Source organism: Telopea speciosissima, chromosome 11 (assembly GCF_018873765.1).
Source record: "Telopea speciosissima isolate NSW1024214 ecotype Mountain lineage chromosome 11, Tspe_v1, whole genome shotgun sequence".
NCBI classification, from domain to species: Eukaryota; Viridiplantae; Streptophyta; class Magnoliopsida; order Proteales; family Proteaceae; genus Telopea; species Telopea speciosissima.
The window spans coordinates 42126090-42139276 of NC_057926.1; the positions used below are offsets into that span (position 1 = coordinate 42126090).

The 13187-nt window shown below is 38.6% G+C and overlaps 2 protein-coding genes across 4 annotated transcripts; both read right to left on the reverse strand.

The window, feature by feature from the left end:
• Positions 1 to 265: 265 nt before the first annotated feature.
• LOC122644596 (transcription initiation factor TFIID subunit 15-like) lies at positions 266 to 9563 on the reverse strand. 3 transcript variants are annotated; one of them, XR_006330419.1, is made up of 9 exons: positions 9541 to 9563; positions 7579 to 7775; positions 7092 to 7450; positions 6781 to 6969; positions 5210 to 5293; positions 3926 to 4004; positions 3718 to 3844; positions 767 to 1110; positions 266 to 276 (listed from the first exon to the last, which is right to left on the reverse strand). XR_006330419.1 is itself a non-coding variant. In XM_043837977.1 (8 exons), exons 2-8 carry the CDS (start codon positions 7696 to 7698, stop codon positions 851 to 853), a joined length of 1218 nt encoding a protein of 405 aa, XP_043693912.1. In that variant the 5' UTR covers positions 7699 to 7775; positions 9541 to 9563; the 3' UTR covers positions 599 to 850. The 3 variants fall into 3 exon arrangements, 2 of the variants coding, with proteins under 2 accessions (XP_043693912.1, XP_043693913.1); XM_043837977.1 differs by lacking the exon at positions 266 to 276 and having other exon boundaries at positions 599 to 1110; XM_043837978.1 differs by lacking the exons at positions 266 to 276; positions 9541 to 9563 and having other exon boundaries at positions 599 to 1110; positions 7562 to 7700.
• Positions 9564 to 11636: 2073 nt separating this feature from the next.
• Positions 11637 to 12065, reverse strand: LOC122645121 (S-protein homolog 5-like). The gene has a single exon (XM_043838465.1). The coding sequence runs from the start codon at positions 12063 to 12065 to the stop codon at positions 11637 to 11639; it is 429 nt and encodes a 142-aa protein (XP_043694400.1).
• Between the last annotated feature and the right edge of the window lie 1122 nt (positions 12066 to 13187).

A 13187-nucleotide genomic window follows, 5' to 3' on the forward strand; every position in this document is an offset into this window, starting at 1 on the left:
TATCTGGGTTTAATGTTTTACTCACATTCAACTACTTTTTGAAGTCAAAACTTGGATAGTAGAAATATTCTTTATTTTTTTTATCCATTAATCCTAGACCATTAAACCTTAAGAAAACATATACCAATAGCATACCAAATAATCCTTGTAAGAGAGTACCAATGTTATACCAAAAAAAGTATCATATAGGGTACCAAATAAACCACACCTGAAACTATTTTTGAGTGGAGGTAACATACTAGAACTAGCACAGGTACCCGAATCACATACCAGTTCCTAGCAACTAAGTCTAAAACCAAAGTTTCTTCACATCAGAAATCTTTGATCACCTTCACTAAAAAAGATAAGGTCCTATTGTCCCGAGCCCTTCCAAAGGTAATGGAAAAATAAGAGCAAAAAAGTTGAGCCAACTAGCAAAAACAACTGGCTGGACTATCCTGTGTTAAAAAAATTTCAGCATAATCAGTCTAAAATGCACTTGAATTTCAAACCATACTGCACTTCTCTGAATCAAGTAAAATGGAACATTAATATGAGAATTTAAAATGTTCCGTGAATTGATAACACACAGCAAAAAAACTGAGTCCATAATAATTGAATGCAAGTGAATTGGGATAACAGTAATCAGTTTCAAGTTGTACCTCAACTATTCAAATCAAGCAACAAGAGAAATTAAAAGGATGATAGGAACCTCATGAGTTCCTCCTAGTTTATGGATCCATCAAAAGCAGACAACTCAAAGAGATCCCATCTAATAGGAGTTCACTTTCGTGCTATACTCCTGACAGGAAGTAATCTTACCAGGATAATAGGATCAAAAGGGCAAGATGGAAGACAAACTTCTGCTAAACTACCAGTCTCGGTAGTGATCCCGGTCCCAGTCCCGATCTCGTCCATATTCTCTGCCTCGTCTATGATCATAATCTCTATCTCTATTCCGGTCTTTACCCCTCTCTTTGTCGCGGTCCCCCTCCCTCTCTCTGCTCCGACTCCGATACCTATCCCTTTCATGGGTGTAACTATCCCAGTCCCGACTCTTGCTGCTCTCCCTGTCATCATGGTCTCTGCCTGTGTCTTTACTTTTATCTTTACCATCTTTCTCAGCCATGCCTGTCATGGTCTCAGCATGAATTCACACATAAAGTGACAAAATAACAATAACGAGATAGGAAAGTAATGGGAGCTGGCCCACATCAAAATGGATAATATGAAACGGAGCATTAGATCTAGTACACAATAAGAGTAGTGAGCAATATTTCATAAATTAACAAGATTCACTTCGAAACACAAGGGATATAGATATTAAAGAATAATACATGAGGCAACTGTTTTTTCATAACCCAAAAGGATGTCCCAAACATTGATGCCACAGCATCACATTGTTCACAAAATTATCCTCAATACTTTCACAAACCTAAGATTGTACTTCTTTCAAAAGGATTGTTTAGGGTTAAAAAGATATACCCTTCACTGCCAATAACCATCTTCATCACCAGATCCTAAAACAAGCAGTGAGTGATGTAGATCACAAGTCCATACGTACCCGCGGGAACAAGCCCCAAAACCAGCCCAGCAAGGTTGTGGATTCGACTGCTGTGAGACACAGCCTGGTCTGATGATGTGGCAAGTTTTTGCTGGTTCGATGGAGTATCACCTAAGGCAGCCTCAGCCCAAGCCCAGAGTGAAGCATAAAGAAGTTAAAAGACCAAAACACTGTTCACGCACCGTTCACGTGAACAGTTTCACAGCCAATATTTTCCTTGTGTGGAGATATTTTTTTGAAGATTTTGTGGACCCATCAAATGGAGAAAGATTCTCTCCTAATCCTGTCATAGTTTAGTTTCTATTTTCAGTTTTAGAAAGTATATTAGGTAGCTTCTAATTTCTGTTTGTTTCTATTTTTGTTTCCTTGCATGTTTAGAAGGCTAGATCTATAAAACCTTAGTAGTTTCTAGTTACAGCTAGTTTCTATATTTCATTAGTTGCTATTTTCCTACCTTCTATTGGTTTTAGAAAGTTTCTATTTTCTACCTTCTATTTTGTAAGCTATCCTAAGCTATTAATAGGCCCCCTATTCTAAGGAAGCATCAGCTTTGGAGAAAAAAAATTTCAGGCCTTGTTGCCATCGTTTATGGGAGAAATTCTAGGTTTCAACAGCTGGGATAGCTGTGGGTGAGAGACCGAGGCTGAGAAGGCCATTCCCCTACCCGCCCCCCATTTTCTTCTATCTTCTCTATATCCTCTTCTTCTTATACTTTTCTATGTTCTTCTTTCATCTGTAAACAGAAAACAAAAGTAATAAAGTTTCAGTTATTCAATTTGTTCATCCTTGTTGTGTTGATCCTGGCTGCAATTGATCTCCCGCTGGTTTACCCAGTTCGAGGTCGACAATTGCATTAGTGAGAGGGAAAAAAAAAGGTGACACTACAATTCAGGGATTTAGTGGCATGACTAACAGAGAGGAGGTTAATAGAAAAACTGGGAACATGAAGAACATAATCAAGGGATATGGACGAGGTAACATGTATACTTCCCTTCCCAGAAATAAATGATAGAGAGCCATCAGCAACCCTAATTTATCCCTACCCAAACATACAGAGTAAGGAATCAAATTAATGTGACATGTCTTTAGCATCGGAATCAATAACCCAAGAAGATAAAGCAGCTGGAGTAGATGCATGAAGGGTGGAGTTCGAGGTACCTAACTAGGCAAATGAGAGAGATAGTGGTAGAGGTGCTGTCTAGCTAGGCCATAACTCGAAGGAATGCTGCACTATTTTCTTTGGTGAGGGAACAACCATCGGATTGCGATCCCTTCGCAGTGGAAGCACTCCCTAGAGAGTCAGTATCAGATATTATGCTCCCTCTGTCCTGCCACCTCGGGCACCACCAAAAGGTGCATACTTAAGTTGGTGAACTGAAGATCCCAACATGTTTACTTAGTATGCCAAAAATTGCCACAATTATCACATTTTAGCTCATCTCTATCCTCTCCACAGCCACCGCCTCCTGTAGACAGAGAAGTCAAATGTGGGAGCTTCTTGCAGACAGAGAAGCAGACAAAGAGTCTCAAACCAAGTAAGCCCCCACTGCTCTTCCTTCTCTTTCTTCTTCCTCCTCCGTCTTCTTCTTCTATTCCTACCCCTCTGCCTCCTCCAGTAATGGTTCTCTCTACTACAGTTTTTAAATTTATAAAGAGGAAAAAAACACAAGAGGGCTGTGCAACCCAGCAAATTGATCCCACACCCATGGCAGAATCTCCACATGAATGGACACACGATTCAGCAGGGGTGTTGCCGAATCTGGGTAACATCAGTTGAGCATAAAGCCAGACACAAAGGACCTGGAATTGTGTCCACCCAAAATAAACTTTTCTACCACAAGTGCCATGTTATTCTGAGCATACAGAAAGACAGGATAGATGATTATGAACTGATTCAGTCAACTAATGTTTGAACTACTAGCTAAACCTCGCTGGTGCAAAGGACAGCACTAAGTTCAAACATCCTTCTAACCTACGCAAAGCTATTAAACATGAATGTACAAAATATTTACAAGCCGTGTAATCTGCTTTAGATGAGTCATCCCCGCAACGACAGAAGTGCAATAAAAAGAAAAGTGAGTTTCTTAGTTATTAAGTGTAATAAAATTACAACTACATCTAAACTACTTTTAGAAACTCTTAAGAGGATAAACTTAATGAGAAAATGGCAATACCTAGTTCTTCGAACTCCCATCCTGCACGTCCAGTACCTGGAAGCGCCTGTCGTACTTCAGCTTGCTGCGCCTTGGCACGGAATTTCTTCTTGAGATTGCCAAATTCATCATACAACTCCCCATCATCCTGAAATTGGAGAAAGCAAGATTTTTTGAAGCAAGCATATCCTTCAAATCCTTACAAATACTGATGATGAGGAGAACCTACTTCAGCTTCCCGCCTCCGTCGTTTAGTTTCCTCTATTACTTCTTCATCAAGTTCTTTGTAACCTCCAGCCCGTCCTCCTCTGCAGAAAGATAAGGAAAGCAAAGGTTCAACCATTCATACCTTAACTAGTGCACGAGGCTTTCGGGCTCAGGCCAGGGATCAGATTGCCCATTGCTGATCCCAATCCAATCCCCTGTCAATCTGGCCCCATTTCAGTAGGATCCGCCCAAACTTGGGCACAACAGCAATCTCCAGATCTGATACAACCAAGTTCTGAGGGGGATTGACAAATCAACTAGGATTGGTCCCAGCAGATACAATCCCAATCCCTAAAACCCGCACCCCAAAAAAAAAAAATGCTTCTTAGCAGTTAGTAAGAGAAGGGATTTGACTTTTGAGCAAGGCCTGCTGCCCAATAATTCAACAATCATAGTCTTTGCCCATGTAGAAAAAGTATAAATTCTCTCAAATGCTAAACTTCACAATGCATAGCCTTTATACTTTTTCTTTATTGGGGGGGGGGGGGGTCGAAGAGGATAGTGATCCAAATCTAAGTCCATTATGGACAAAATTCACCAAACAAGAAGAAAATAAGTAATGGTTTTGCTTCAATCCAGAACTCATAATAGAGAAGCTAGAAACAGAACAAGATTCTACTTTATTATAGCTTTTCTACATGTTCCTCAGGTTGAAAAAACTGTCCCAGATAAACACCCCCAAGAATTGGTCAGCATTAGAATTAATATTTGTGGGAGGAGAGAAAAAAGAATGTACCCCATGGAAAAGCAACAAGGAAACAGAGAAAAAGACTGTATCCCATCAAAAAACAAGAAAACGAAGCAAAAAAGCTACTTGGCATAATCTGCTAAAGGAAGTGAGCAGTGGATTATTAGAGAGAGCTAGCCAATTTGAAAGAAAGCTTGAAATCTGCTAGGGGGAGTGAAAATTTTGTTTTGTGGGAAGGGAAAGAGAGAGGAGAGACAATACTGTCGTTGTAAAGAATGTGATGGAGAAAATAAAAACAACAAAAAATGTGTCATAAAAAACATGGATACAATACGCTGACATACCTATAGGGATAACAGAAAAGAAAAGAAAAAACTTCTGTTGTATTTTTTGTTGAGTAAAATTTTTTTTCCTGTTTGTTAAGTTGCTATGGATTCTCAAACAAGTCCAAAGGCCAAATAAAGAGCACAGTAAACATCAGCTAATAAATCATCATAATGCTCACCCAGGAACAAGACATTTAATTTTCAAACTAAAATAAAAGCTACAATTTACTACCTCACCCCGCCCTCATTGTGACCAGGCTTATTCGTATTACAAATATTGCACTTGTTGCGTTTTGCCCAGTTGATATTGCCACACCTGAAATTAAACCTCAAAAAAATTAGGAAAGACCAAAGCAAGTCACTCTAAAACTATATCATAAATTGATTCATGAAAAAACTGCTTTTACCACTACTATGTAAGACAATCAACATAGAAGAACATCATTCACCCAATGTAGAAGCTTATTCAGTAAATCAGACTGCCTATTATGTCCTTTGGTGGTCTCTATGTAGCGGTTTCCTCATCTTTCCCATAAGATATCAAGGCCTCTCAATAACTACTATGAATCGTGCTGAACATCTAAAATTTGGCACCAAATATCCAATTCAAAGCAGGTTACGTAAAGCTGAGAAGTTACTGGAACAACAAATGTACTTGAAGTTTAGGCTGTCAGCACATTGGAGAAAAAGGAATGAGGCAGAGGATAGAGAAGGACAGAAGGGGAAAGATCTGATAAAAATGATAGAGTGGATAAAAAGACCATGAAAAGGGTTAACAATTTCCGCCCGCAAAACTTTCCAGACATGATGCAACAAAAATCTCTTTCAGAAACGCCTACCCATAAGAAACCCCAGAACAAGCTAGGATACACTGTCTAAAAATTCTACCAGTTACTCTCAACATGTTTTCAGTTCTTTTATATCTAATCTGATGATAATTTTACTCTATAAGTGATTTTTGTTTTACAACTTGAGATAAATTTCCAGAAGATATATACGAGTTCTGAGGGGATTGGTTAGGGTGTGTTGGTGACCAACTTTACTGATTTGTGCGATTCTGCCCACTGGCAGAATTGTGACAGCAAGATCTAGGGGGGAACAAAAGGGGAGTTTGACCGCAGGATCATGGTATTAGCTTTTGGGAGAAGTTATAATTTTATTAGGATTCTTGTGATTATGTTACTGAGTGTCAGAACTTAAAAATGTAGGTAAGTGAACACTGGACGTTTACATGCATAGATGTAGGTAATTGAACTTGTTTTTGTATGGGTAACTTGTTGTACATTTACTTGCTTAATTTTTATGATTTTGCCTATATCATTGATCTATGATATAAAAGAGAATGTGGATACTGATATGCTTGAGATTCTACATATTTTATGGGCATGAGCAATGAATACCGCAAAGTCCACACCCACAAGATTAGGCAAGTATTATTGTTGCTTTTCATGACATCACTCACCCAATGCATGTACGAAGTAGAGAAAATTAAGAGTATCATGATATTAATGTCCAACAAGAAAACATTGACACCCACTATAGAAATGATAGAAGGAAAGATAGAAATAAGATAATATATATATATATATATATGTGTGTGTGTGTGTGTGTGTGTGTGTATGGAATGTGAGTCAAACGAACTCATATCTCACTCGGAAATATATATATATATATATATATATATATACACCCACAATCAAACATGAGAAGATTAGTTTCCAGAACATCAATGCCTCAAAATTTACTAGGCAAGCCCAAACAGGAGAGAGATATATTCTTGAACATAAGCCTAAATAGTCTTACATTGGGCAAGACCAATCATTCGGACCAAAAAGTCCTGTAGGACCAGTAGCAGGGCGACCACGACCCCCAGATTCATTTCCACCACGGCCTCTACCTCGACCACCAGCACCGGTGCCCGAGGCACCAATAGGTCGAGCACTTCCACAACGGTTACATACACCACGGTACGCAAAATTTACATTCGAACAACTGCTAGCATAAAGTAAAGCATGAGAATTCATTGTCATACTCTTAAATAACATAAAATACACTAAATAATGAAAGCATTTAAAGTGCAAGAAAGAGCTGCTCACCAATGTCACATCACAGACCTTGTATTTGGACACAACCAGTCTCCCTCTTGTTGCCATGCGTTCCCTGAAGCATCACCCCGACCTCTACCTCTTCCCCCACTCCCATTCAAATCCCTAGCACCTTCCTCCTGTCCACCATAATCACCACTTGTATGTCCCCCATGATTCCCTGAGTCATATGTGTGATCATCTTTGGTCTTTGACTCTGCTATAAAAACTCCAATTGTACTACCATGGAACTCCTTGTTATTGAACCACTCCACAGCAGCCAATGCTGCATGTGGATCCTCATATGTAACTGTTGCATCTCCTTTTGGTTCATTTGTCACTTTGTCTCGATAAAACCACATCTTTGGTCGACCAGTTCTTTTGTCTCTCTGATGGAGCATGCAGTTTAAATTGAAAAGAAAACATACTTAGCTTCCAACCAAGATGTTTTCCAGAGAAAAGGGTAGCAGAATTACAGAGAGAGTAGATTCAATTGATACCTGTGAGGACTTCCTACCTTTAGCAGCCCTATGGTGCCAAAAAACTCAGCCAGCATATTTTCATCAGTTCCATTAGGCAAGTTACAAACATAGACAGAACCGTTTGATGGAACACCACTTCCTGAATAGCTTGCCATGTCAATTACTATGGACCAACCACATGAAATCTCAGCAAATATAACCAGCACAAAGTTCTGGGAAAGAGAAAAACAATTTCAATAATTATGTCAGCAGATAAGTGTGTCACTGTAAAAACAACAACTCAGCCTTATCCCAACTTAATGGGGTCGGCTACATGGATCCAATCAAACAAAGTAGGTAAACTGAGGTCTAGACAAAATAGGGGAATGCAAAGATGGGAAAAGAGGGATGGGAATGAGATGCGAATTGAAAAATGGAAAGTGACAAATGAACAATGGAAAACAAAAAGAAAAGTGAAAGATAAAAGTAAGAGGAGAGAAGCACAGCCCAGCAAGTCAGGAGAATCTCAGCTAATTGGAGTTTGTATATACAGTCTTTTTAAGATTTAGACCATGTGGAAGAACTATACTACAAAAAAGAATCCAAACTACCACGCATGATTAGAAGAAATTTAAACTCAATATATCCAAAATTATAAATATCAAGCTCAGGGATTACTGAGTTGAAAAGTGCAAATATTATAAATATCAATGCGAACAAAAGAAAATTAAACTAATAAACAAATTGATGAAATATAACAGTCAGAGGAAGCCATGACAAACTACTGTTGTATATTCCCAACATTTAACTTCACTATAATTAAACAAAACCAAGAAATCCAAAAATAAATCCATTTCAAATAATGTACTGAAAAGTAGATAAAAGTAAGGCTGGATGAATCCCTTATTATCATTTTCATAGATAAATTCTTTCTTGTATCATATAAGTTATAAAAAAAAAAAAATTGTTTCATAAACAGCTAAACAACTGAAATTACTATCAATAGCAACAAAAAAAGAGTGCAATCCAAAAAGAAAGCACCTTGATAGCCAAATTAACAAAACTTCGAAAACATTACCCTAGATGCAAATCATAGAAAGTAAAATCACATCCACTATCCTTTGCCCAGCCACTAGCTTCCTCATGGATAAAGAGTAGTTAGCATAATCTCCTTCAGAAGAAAGAAATAAAATGCTAATAAACCAATTATAAAGGGGAATTATCCTCCAAGAAGAAAAGCCCCCTCTTTTCAAGCCCACCAAGCAGAACAACGGTTCCATAACAGAGGGAAAGTCACCACGACACAATTTGAAAGGGAAATCTCTTTTTATTAGAAAACTCACTGGAACTGGATCCGCTTCAAAGTCACCAATCTATAGAAGAAAAGAGCTTGAAACAATATGTCACCCGAGGCTAGGCAATACACCTAACAGGTAGCAATGTATGCATGTGAACAATTTCACAATTACCCAATGCTTGTAATCATTGCAAACTTCTAAGACACCAAAGTAATTAAGTACAGTAAAGCAATAAATGAAGCACATTTTTCCCAACATCATCAATCCTAGGCTTATAGTTTCGAACTCCCACTTCCAATCAATCCCAATCTCCTTTGATTTACCAAATCACCCTATCTTCAAGCTATTTAAGTTAGTGACCAAAGCTGGCACAAATTATATCAAATTAGTAGCCTCCATCTGCTCCAACCAAACATGGAGAAAATCATGGTTTCTGCTTTTAAAACTGCATCTCAGACTCGATAAACCAGTTCTGCAAGAACCCTTTATTTTAATATCGACTGAGATAGAAAAGGTTAAAGGCGACTCCAGCCACAAACATTTGATATATCATCGATTAAATTTCTTCTGTTTCAGTATCCAATTAGACGTATAAAAATCTCCCATGAAAGAACAATGTTTACAACAAAAAAAAAGGGGGGGAAATTTAAAAGAAAATAGCACATAAAAAAGGGAAAATGTAAGGGCAGAGAAGATTGAAAGTACCTGGAATCTGAAAGACTGAATCGAAACAGAGACGGAATAAGAGAATCAGGAAACCTAGAAGGAGAGAGGTGAGAGTCAGAAATCGTGAAGCGTAATTAGTGCGCGATGTGTATAAGTATAAAGGATCAATGGCTCTAGCCTCTAGCAATACTTGAATTGGAATTGGGAGAAAGAAGGCTGACCGGGAGCGTGGCTCCTGTACCAAATGACCGCCCTGTGCCATGAAGGCATAAAATTCATATCGGTCGGCTTGGTTTGGTCCTGGTATTTTGGTTAATTTTATCGGTTCAGACTAGGTTTTGACACTCCTACATGAATAGTGGAAATCCCATCCTAGTTGATGCTTCCATGGAATTGTTATCACCTTCAATTCCTGCCCGCTCCAATTCCCTCCAATCCCTCACATAGGAGCGGAAATGACCACCTTACCCATTGCCCGAACACACTGCCCAAGGTGGGGTACGGTGGTCATTTTTGCTCATATGTGAGGGATTGGAGGGAGAATTGTAGGGGGCAGCGAATTGGAGGTGATAAAAATTCTGCTTCCATGTCGGTTCCAGTGGTCCATGCTAGTGCAGGGCCACTTCTGAATTGAATTTTTAGGAAAAAATGTTCACTAAGCCGATGGGACAGGGTACACTGGCACATTTGTGTCTATCTTTCTTCTCATGAAATGACCTTGCTTCTTCGAACGTATCTTCCCTTTCCCCGCACCTCATTGGTGTGATCCTCTATGTCACCTGTTCAGATAACTTTTTCATATTATTTATTTACTTTTTAATTTTATTAATCAATGTTAATTAACTTTAGGATAACACATTTTATAAAAATTTTAAGGTCAAGGAACAAGAATCAATCGTGTAGCCCCTGCACTAGCATGTTAACCAATGAAAATGTGCATAGAGGCATTGGTTTGGATTTGATTTTCAATTTCACTAGGGTTGAACAGTCTTTTCGTGCACAAATGCATTGATTTGTGTTTAAGCACAGGAACCACGCGACCAATTAGTGTTCTTTTTCCCAATTTTTTATATTTTAATAGGTTTATGGAAAATCTCTTACCATTTGTCATTAGAAACATTTTTAAGAACCCATAATAATTTCCATGATTTATTTCCAATTTTCTCATTTTTGGCACCTTGGATTTAAATTTTGTGATTTTGACAAAAATAAAAGTTTTTTGCTCTTTGCTTTCCTTGGTCATGTAATGCAACTTGTACCTACACCCAGACAGTCGCATGCAAAATAATCGATGCACCCCTAGTCCTTTTCACTTTTTAGCCTGATTGTTGAGAGCAGAATCGGTCAATTCCTATTTCTAGAACCCTGGCTCATATCTAGAGAGAGAAAGAGAGAGATCTCCCTGCATTTGCCGACCCCACCAAGCCTGCTACATCTTCTTTCTCTAGCCTTCTCTTTTTACCAAAACAATTGAAAAAGAAGAGGCAAAGGAGGAGCAATGATCTCCTTTGTTGCATTTCAGATCAAGATGAAGGAAGCAAGATCAGTCTTCAAGTCCCACACGCACCATGACAACGGCTGTCCAACCGGTACTATGGACAAAAATTGGCTGCTGCTCGTGTTGCAGCTATGTTACTGCTGCCCCAATTGTAAACGTCGATTTGAAATCTAAAAGAGTATTATAGAAAATACGAAAACCTAAGAGGGCATTTGTGAATCCAAAGGGGAAAGGAATTATTCCAAGTTTGTAGGTTGCAGCAGGAGCATGGTTGCAGCCAAATTTTTTCCCCGGTTACCAGTGTCACCCCTACAGGCGTTTCCGTTGGTGCCTACCCCAACCAGGGTTTTACAAATCGTATCGGAGATGGAATCAGTCAAAGCCAATTCTGGTCCATATCTGATCCAGAATGGCTTGAATTGGTTCGATCCAAATGGTTCTAAGCTATTTTGTGGTACAAATAAATTTGGCTTAAGAATTGGGAATCGACCCATGAATCAGTCCGATTTAAGGTGGATTATAAAGTAAATGAACAAGAATCGGCCGACTCGACTGATCTGAATCCGTTTCAAATTAGCCAATGACACTGCTTTATTCATTTCAACACAAAGAAACAACAAAACATTAAACCAATAGGCAACCTCTCTCTCTCTCAATTTGCCCATGAACCCATTTTTCTAACACTAGCATTATCTGGGTCCAGAGCAAAAATGCCCTCCTGTTGGACCATTCGCCAACAATCCGCACCACATAGTTTTATATCCTTGGAACCATCATATACATCTACATGACTAGTTACTTTCTCACCTGGCGATCTCTCCCACTCTAAATCGCAATAGAATAGTGTTTCTCCATAAACTATGTTCTTGAATGACCATGTATACACCTTCTCAAAGTCGAGGCTATGCACACCCAAGTCATCGTCTTTGGATTGACAATGGATAGTGAGTATCTTTCCTGATCCCAAATCATTGACAATGTAAACATGCACTCTCTTCGAATAGGGAAAGCTTGAAGCCATTGGTGACATTGTTAAAGCAAGAAAAACTAGAATAACGAGTACCATAGAAGTTTGATGCATTGCAGCTTTTGTTTTTTTCTATTGTTCTGCTTTATTCTCATTGTTTCTCTTATTAAATAGACAAGATTTTCATTCTAAACCACTAGCTATATTCTTCATTAAGTATGTAATAATTATTTGTTACTTAACATGGAAAGATATTAATTATTTGTTGCTTTAAATAAGGGAGTGTCAGAATGACAGCTCTCTTAGGGGTGTCAATCGGTCAGTTCGGGTTGGTTTTGATTTGGGTTGAGTCAATTTCGATGTGAGAGTGATGAATCTGAAACAAACCAATAAGGAAAGTTCGGTTTCAGCTCGGTTTCAGTTTGGATTTGGTTTCGAGTTGTGTTGAGTTGTTATCCAGGTCGACTTCTGTTTCAACCCAGTTTGGGTTCGTTTTAACATGCATATGTACAAAGTCCCTAGAGAACTCATTTGGCATGTTCTAGGGAAAAGAGGGAGCTCAAGTTACTATGTGGACATAATTAAAGATATGTATAAGAGCGTAGTGACGAATATCAGAACTGTAGATGGCCAAAGTAGTGAATTCCCAATTACAATTGGGTTACACCAAGGATCAGCTCTAAGCCCTTATTTATTTGCACTCATCATGGATGATTTAACTAGGCACATCCAAGATGAGGTCCCTTGGTATATATTTTTCACTGATGATTTTGATTGATAAGGAAGGGATTAATGCGAAACTAGAGTTATGGAGATCAAGCTTGGAATCAAAAGGTTTTAAGTTAAACAGAACAAAGACTGAATATATGATGTGTAACTTTGATTAAACCAGGAGAGGTGATGAAGTGGTGAAACTTGAGGAGCGAGAGATACCACAAAATGAATGCTTTAGATACCTAGGGTCAACCTTTAACAGAGAGGGTGATATAGAGGATGATGTTTCCCACAGAATTAAAGTAGGATGGATGAAGTGGAGAGGTGCGTAGGGAGTGTTTGTGACAAACGTATGTCTGTTAAGCTTAAGGGAAAATTTTATAGGACAGTAATAAGACTAGCTATAACATATGGGGGTGGAATGTTAAGCAATTAAGAAGAGTCATATAGATAAGATGAGTGTAGCAGAGATGAGGATGTTGAGGAGAATGTGCGGCAAGATCAGGAGAGATAGAATAAGAA

Bases quoted from the DNA above. Each gene is read 5' to 3' on its own strand.
- LOC122644596 (XM_043837977.1), bottom strand. From the start codon at position 7,698: ATGGCAAGCTATTCAGGAAGTGGTGTTCCATCAAACGGTTCTGTCTAT. The intron at 5,294-6,780 runs GTAAGACTATTT...GTTTAATTTCAG, and splicing joins AATGATTGGTCTTGCCCAAT to GTGTGGCAATATCAACTGGG. The intron at 1,111-3,717 runs GTATTGCCATTT...AGACCATGACAG, and splicing joins ATGGGAGTTCGAAGAACTAG to GCATGGCTGAGAAAGATGGT.
- LOC122645121 (XM_043838465.1), bottom strand. From the start codon at position 12,065: ATGCATCAAACTTCTATGGTACTCGTTATTCTAGTTTTTCTTGCTTTA.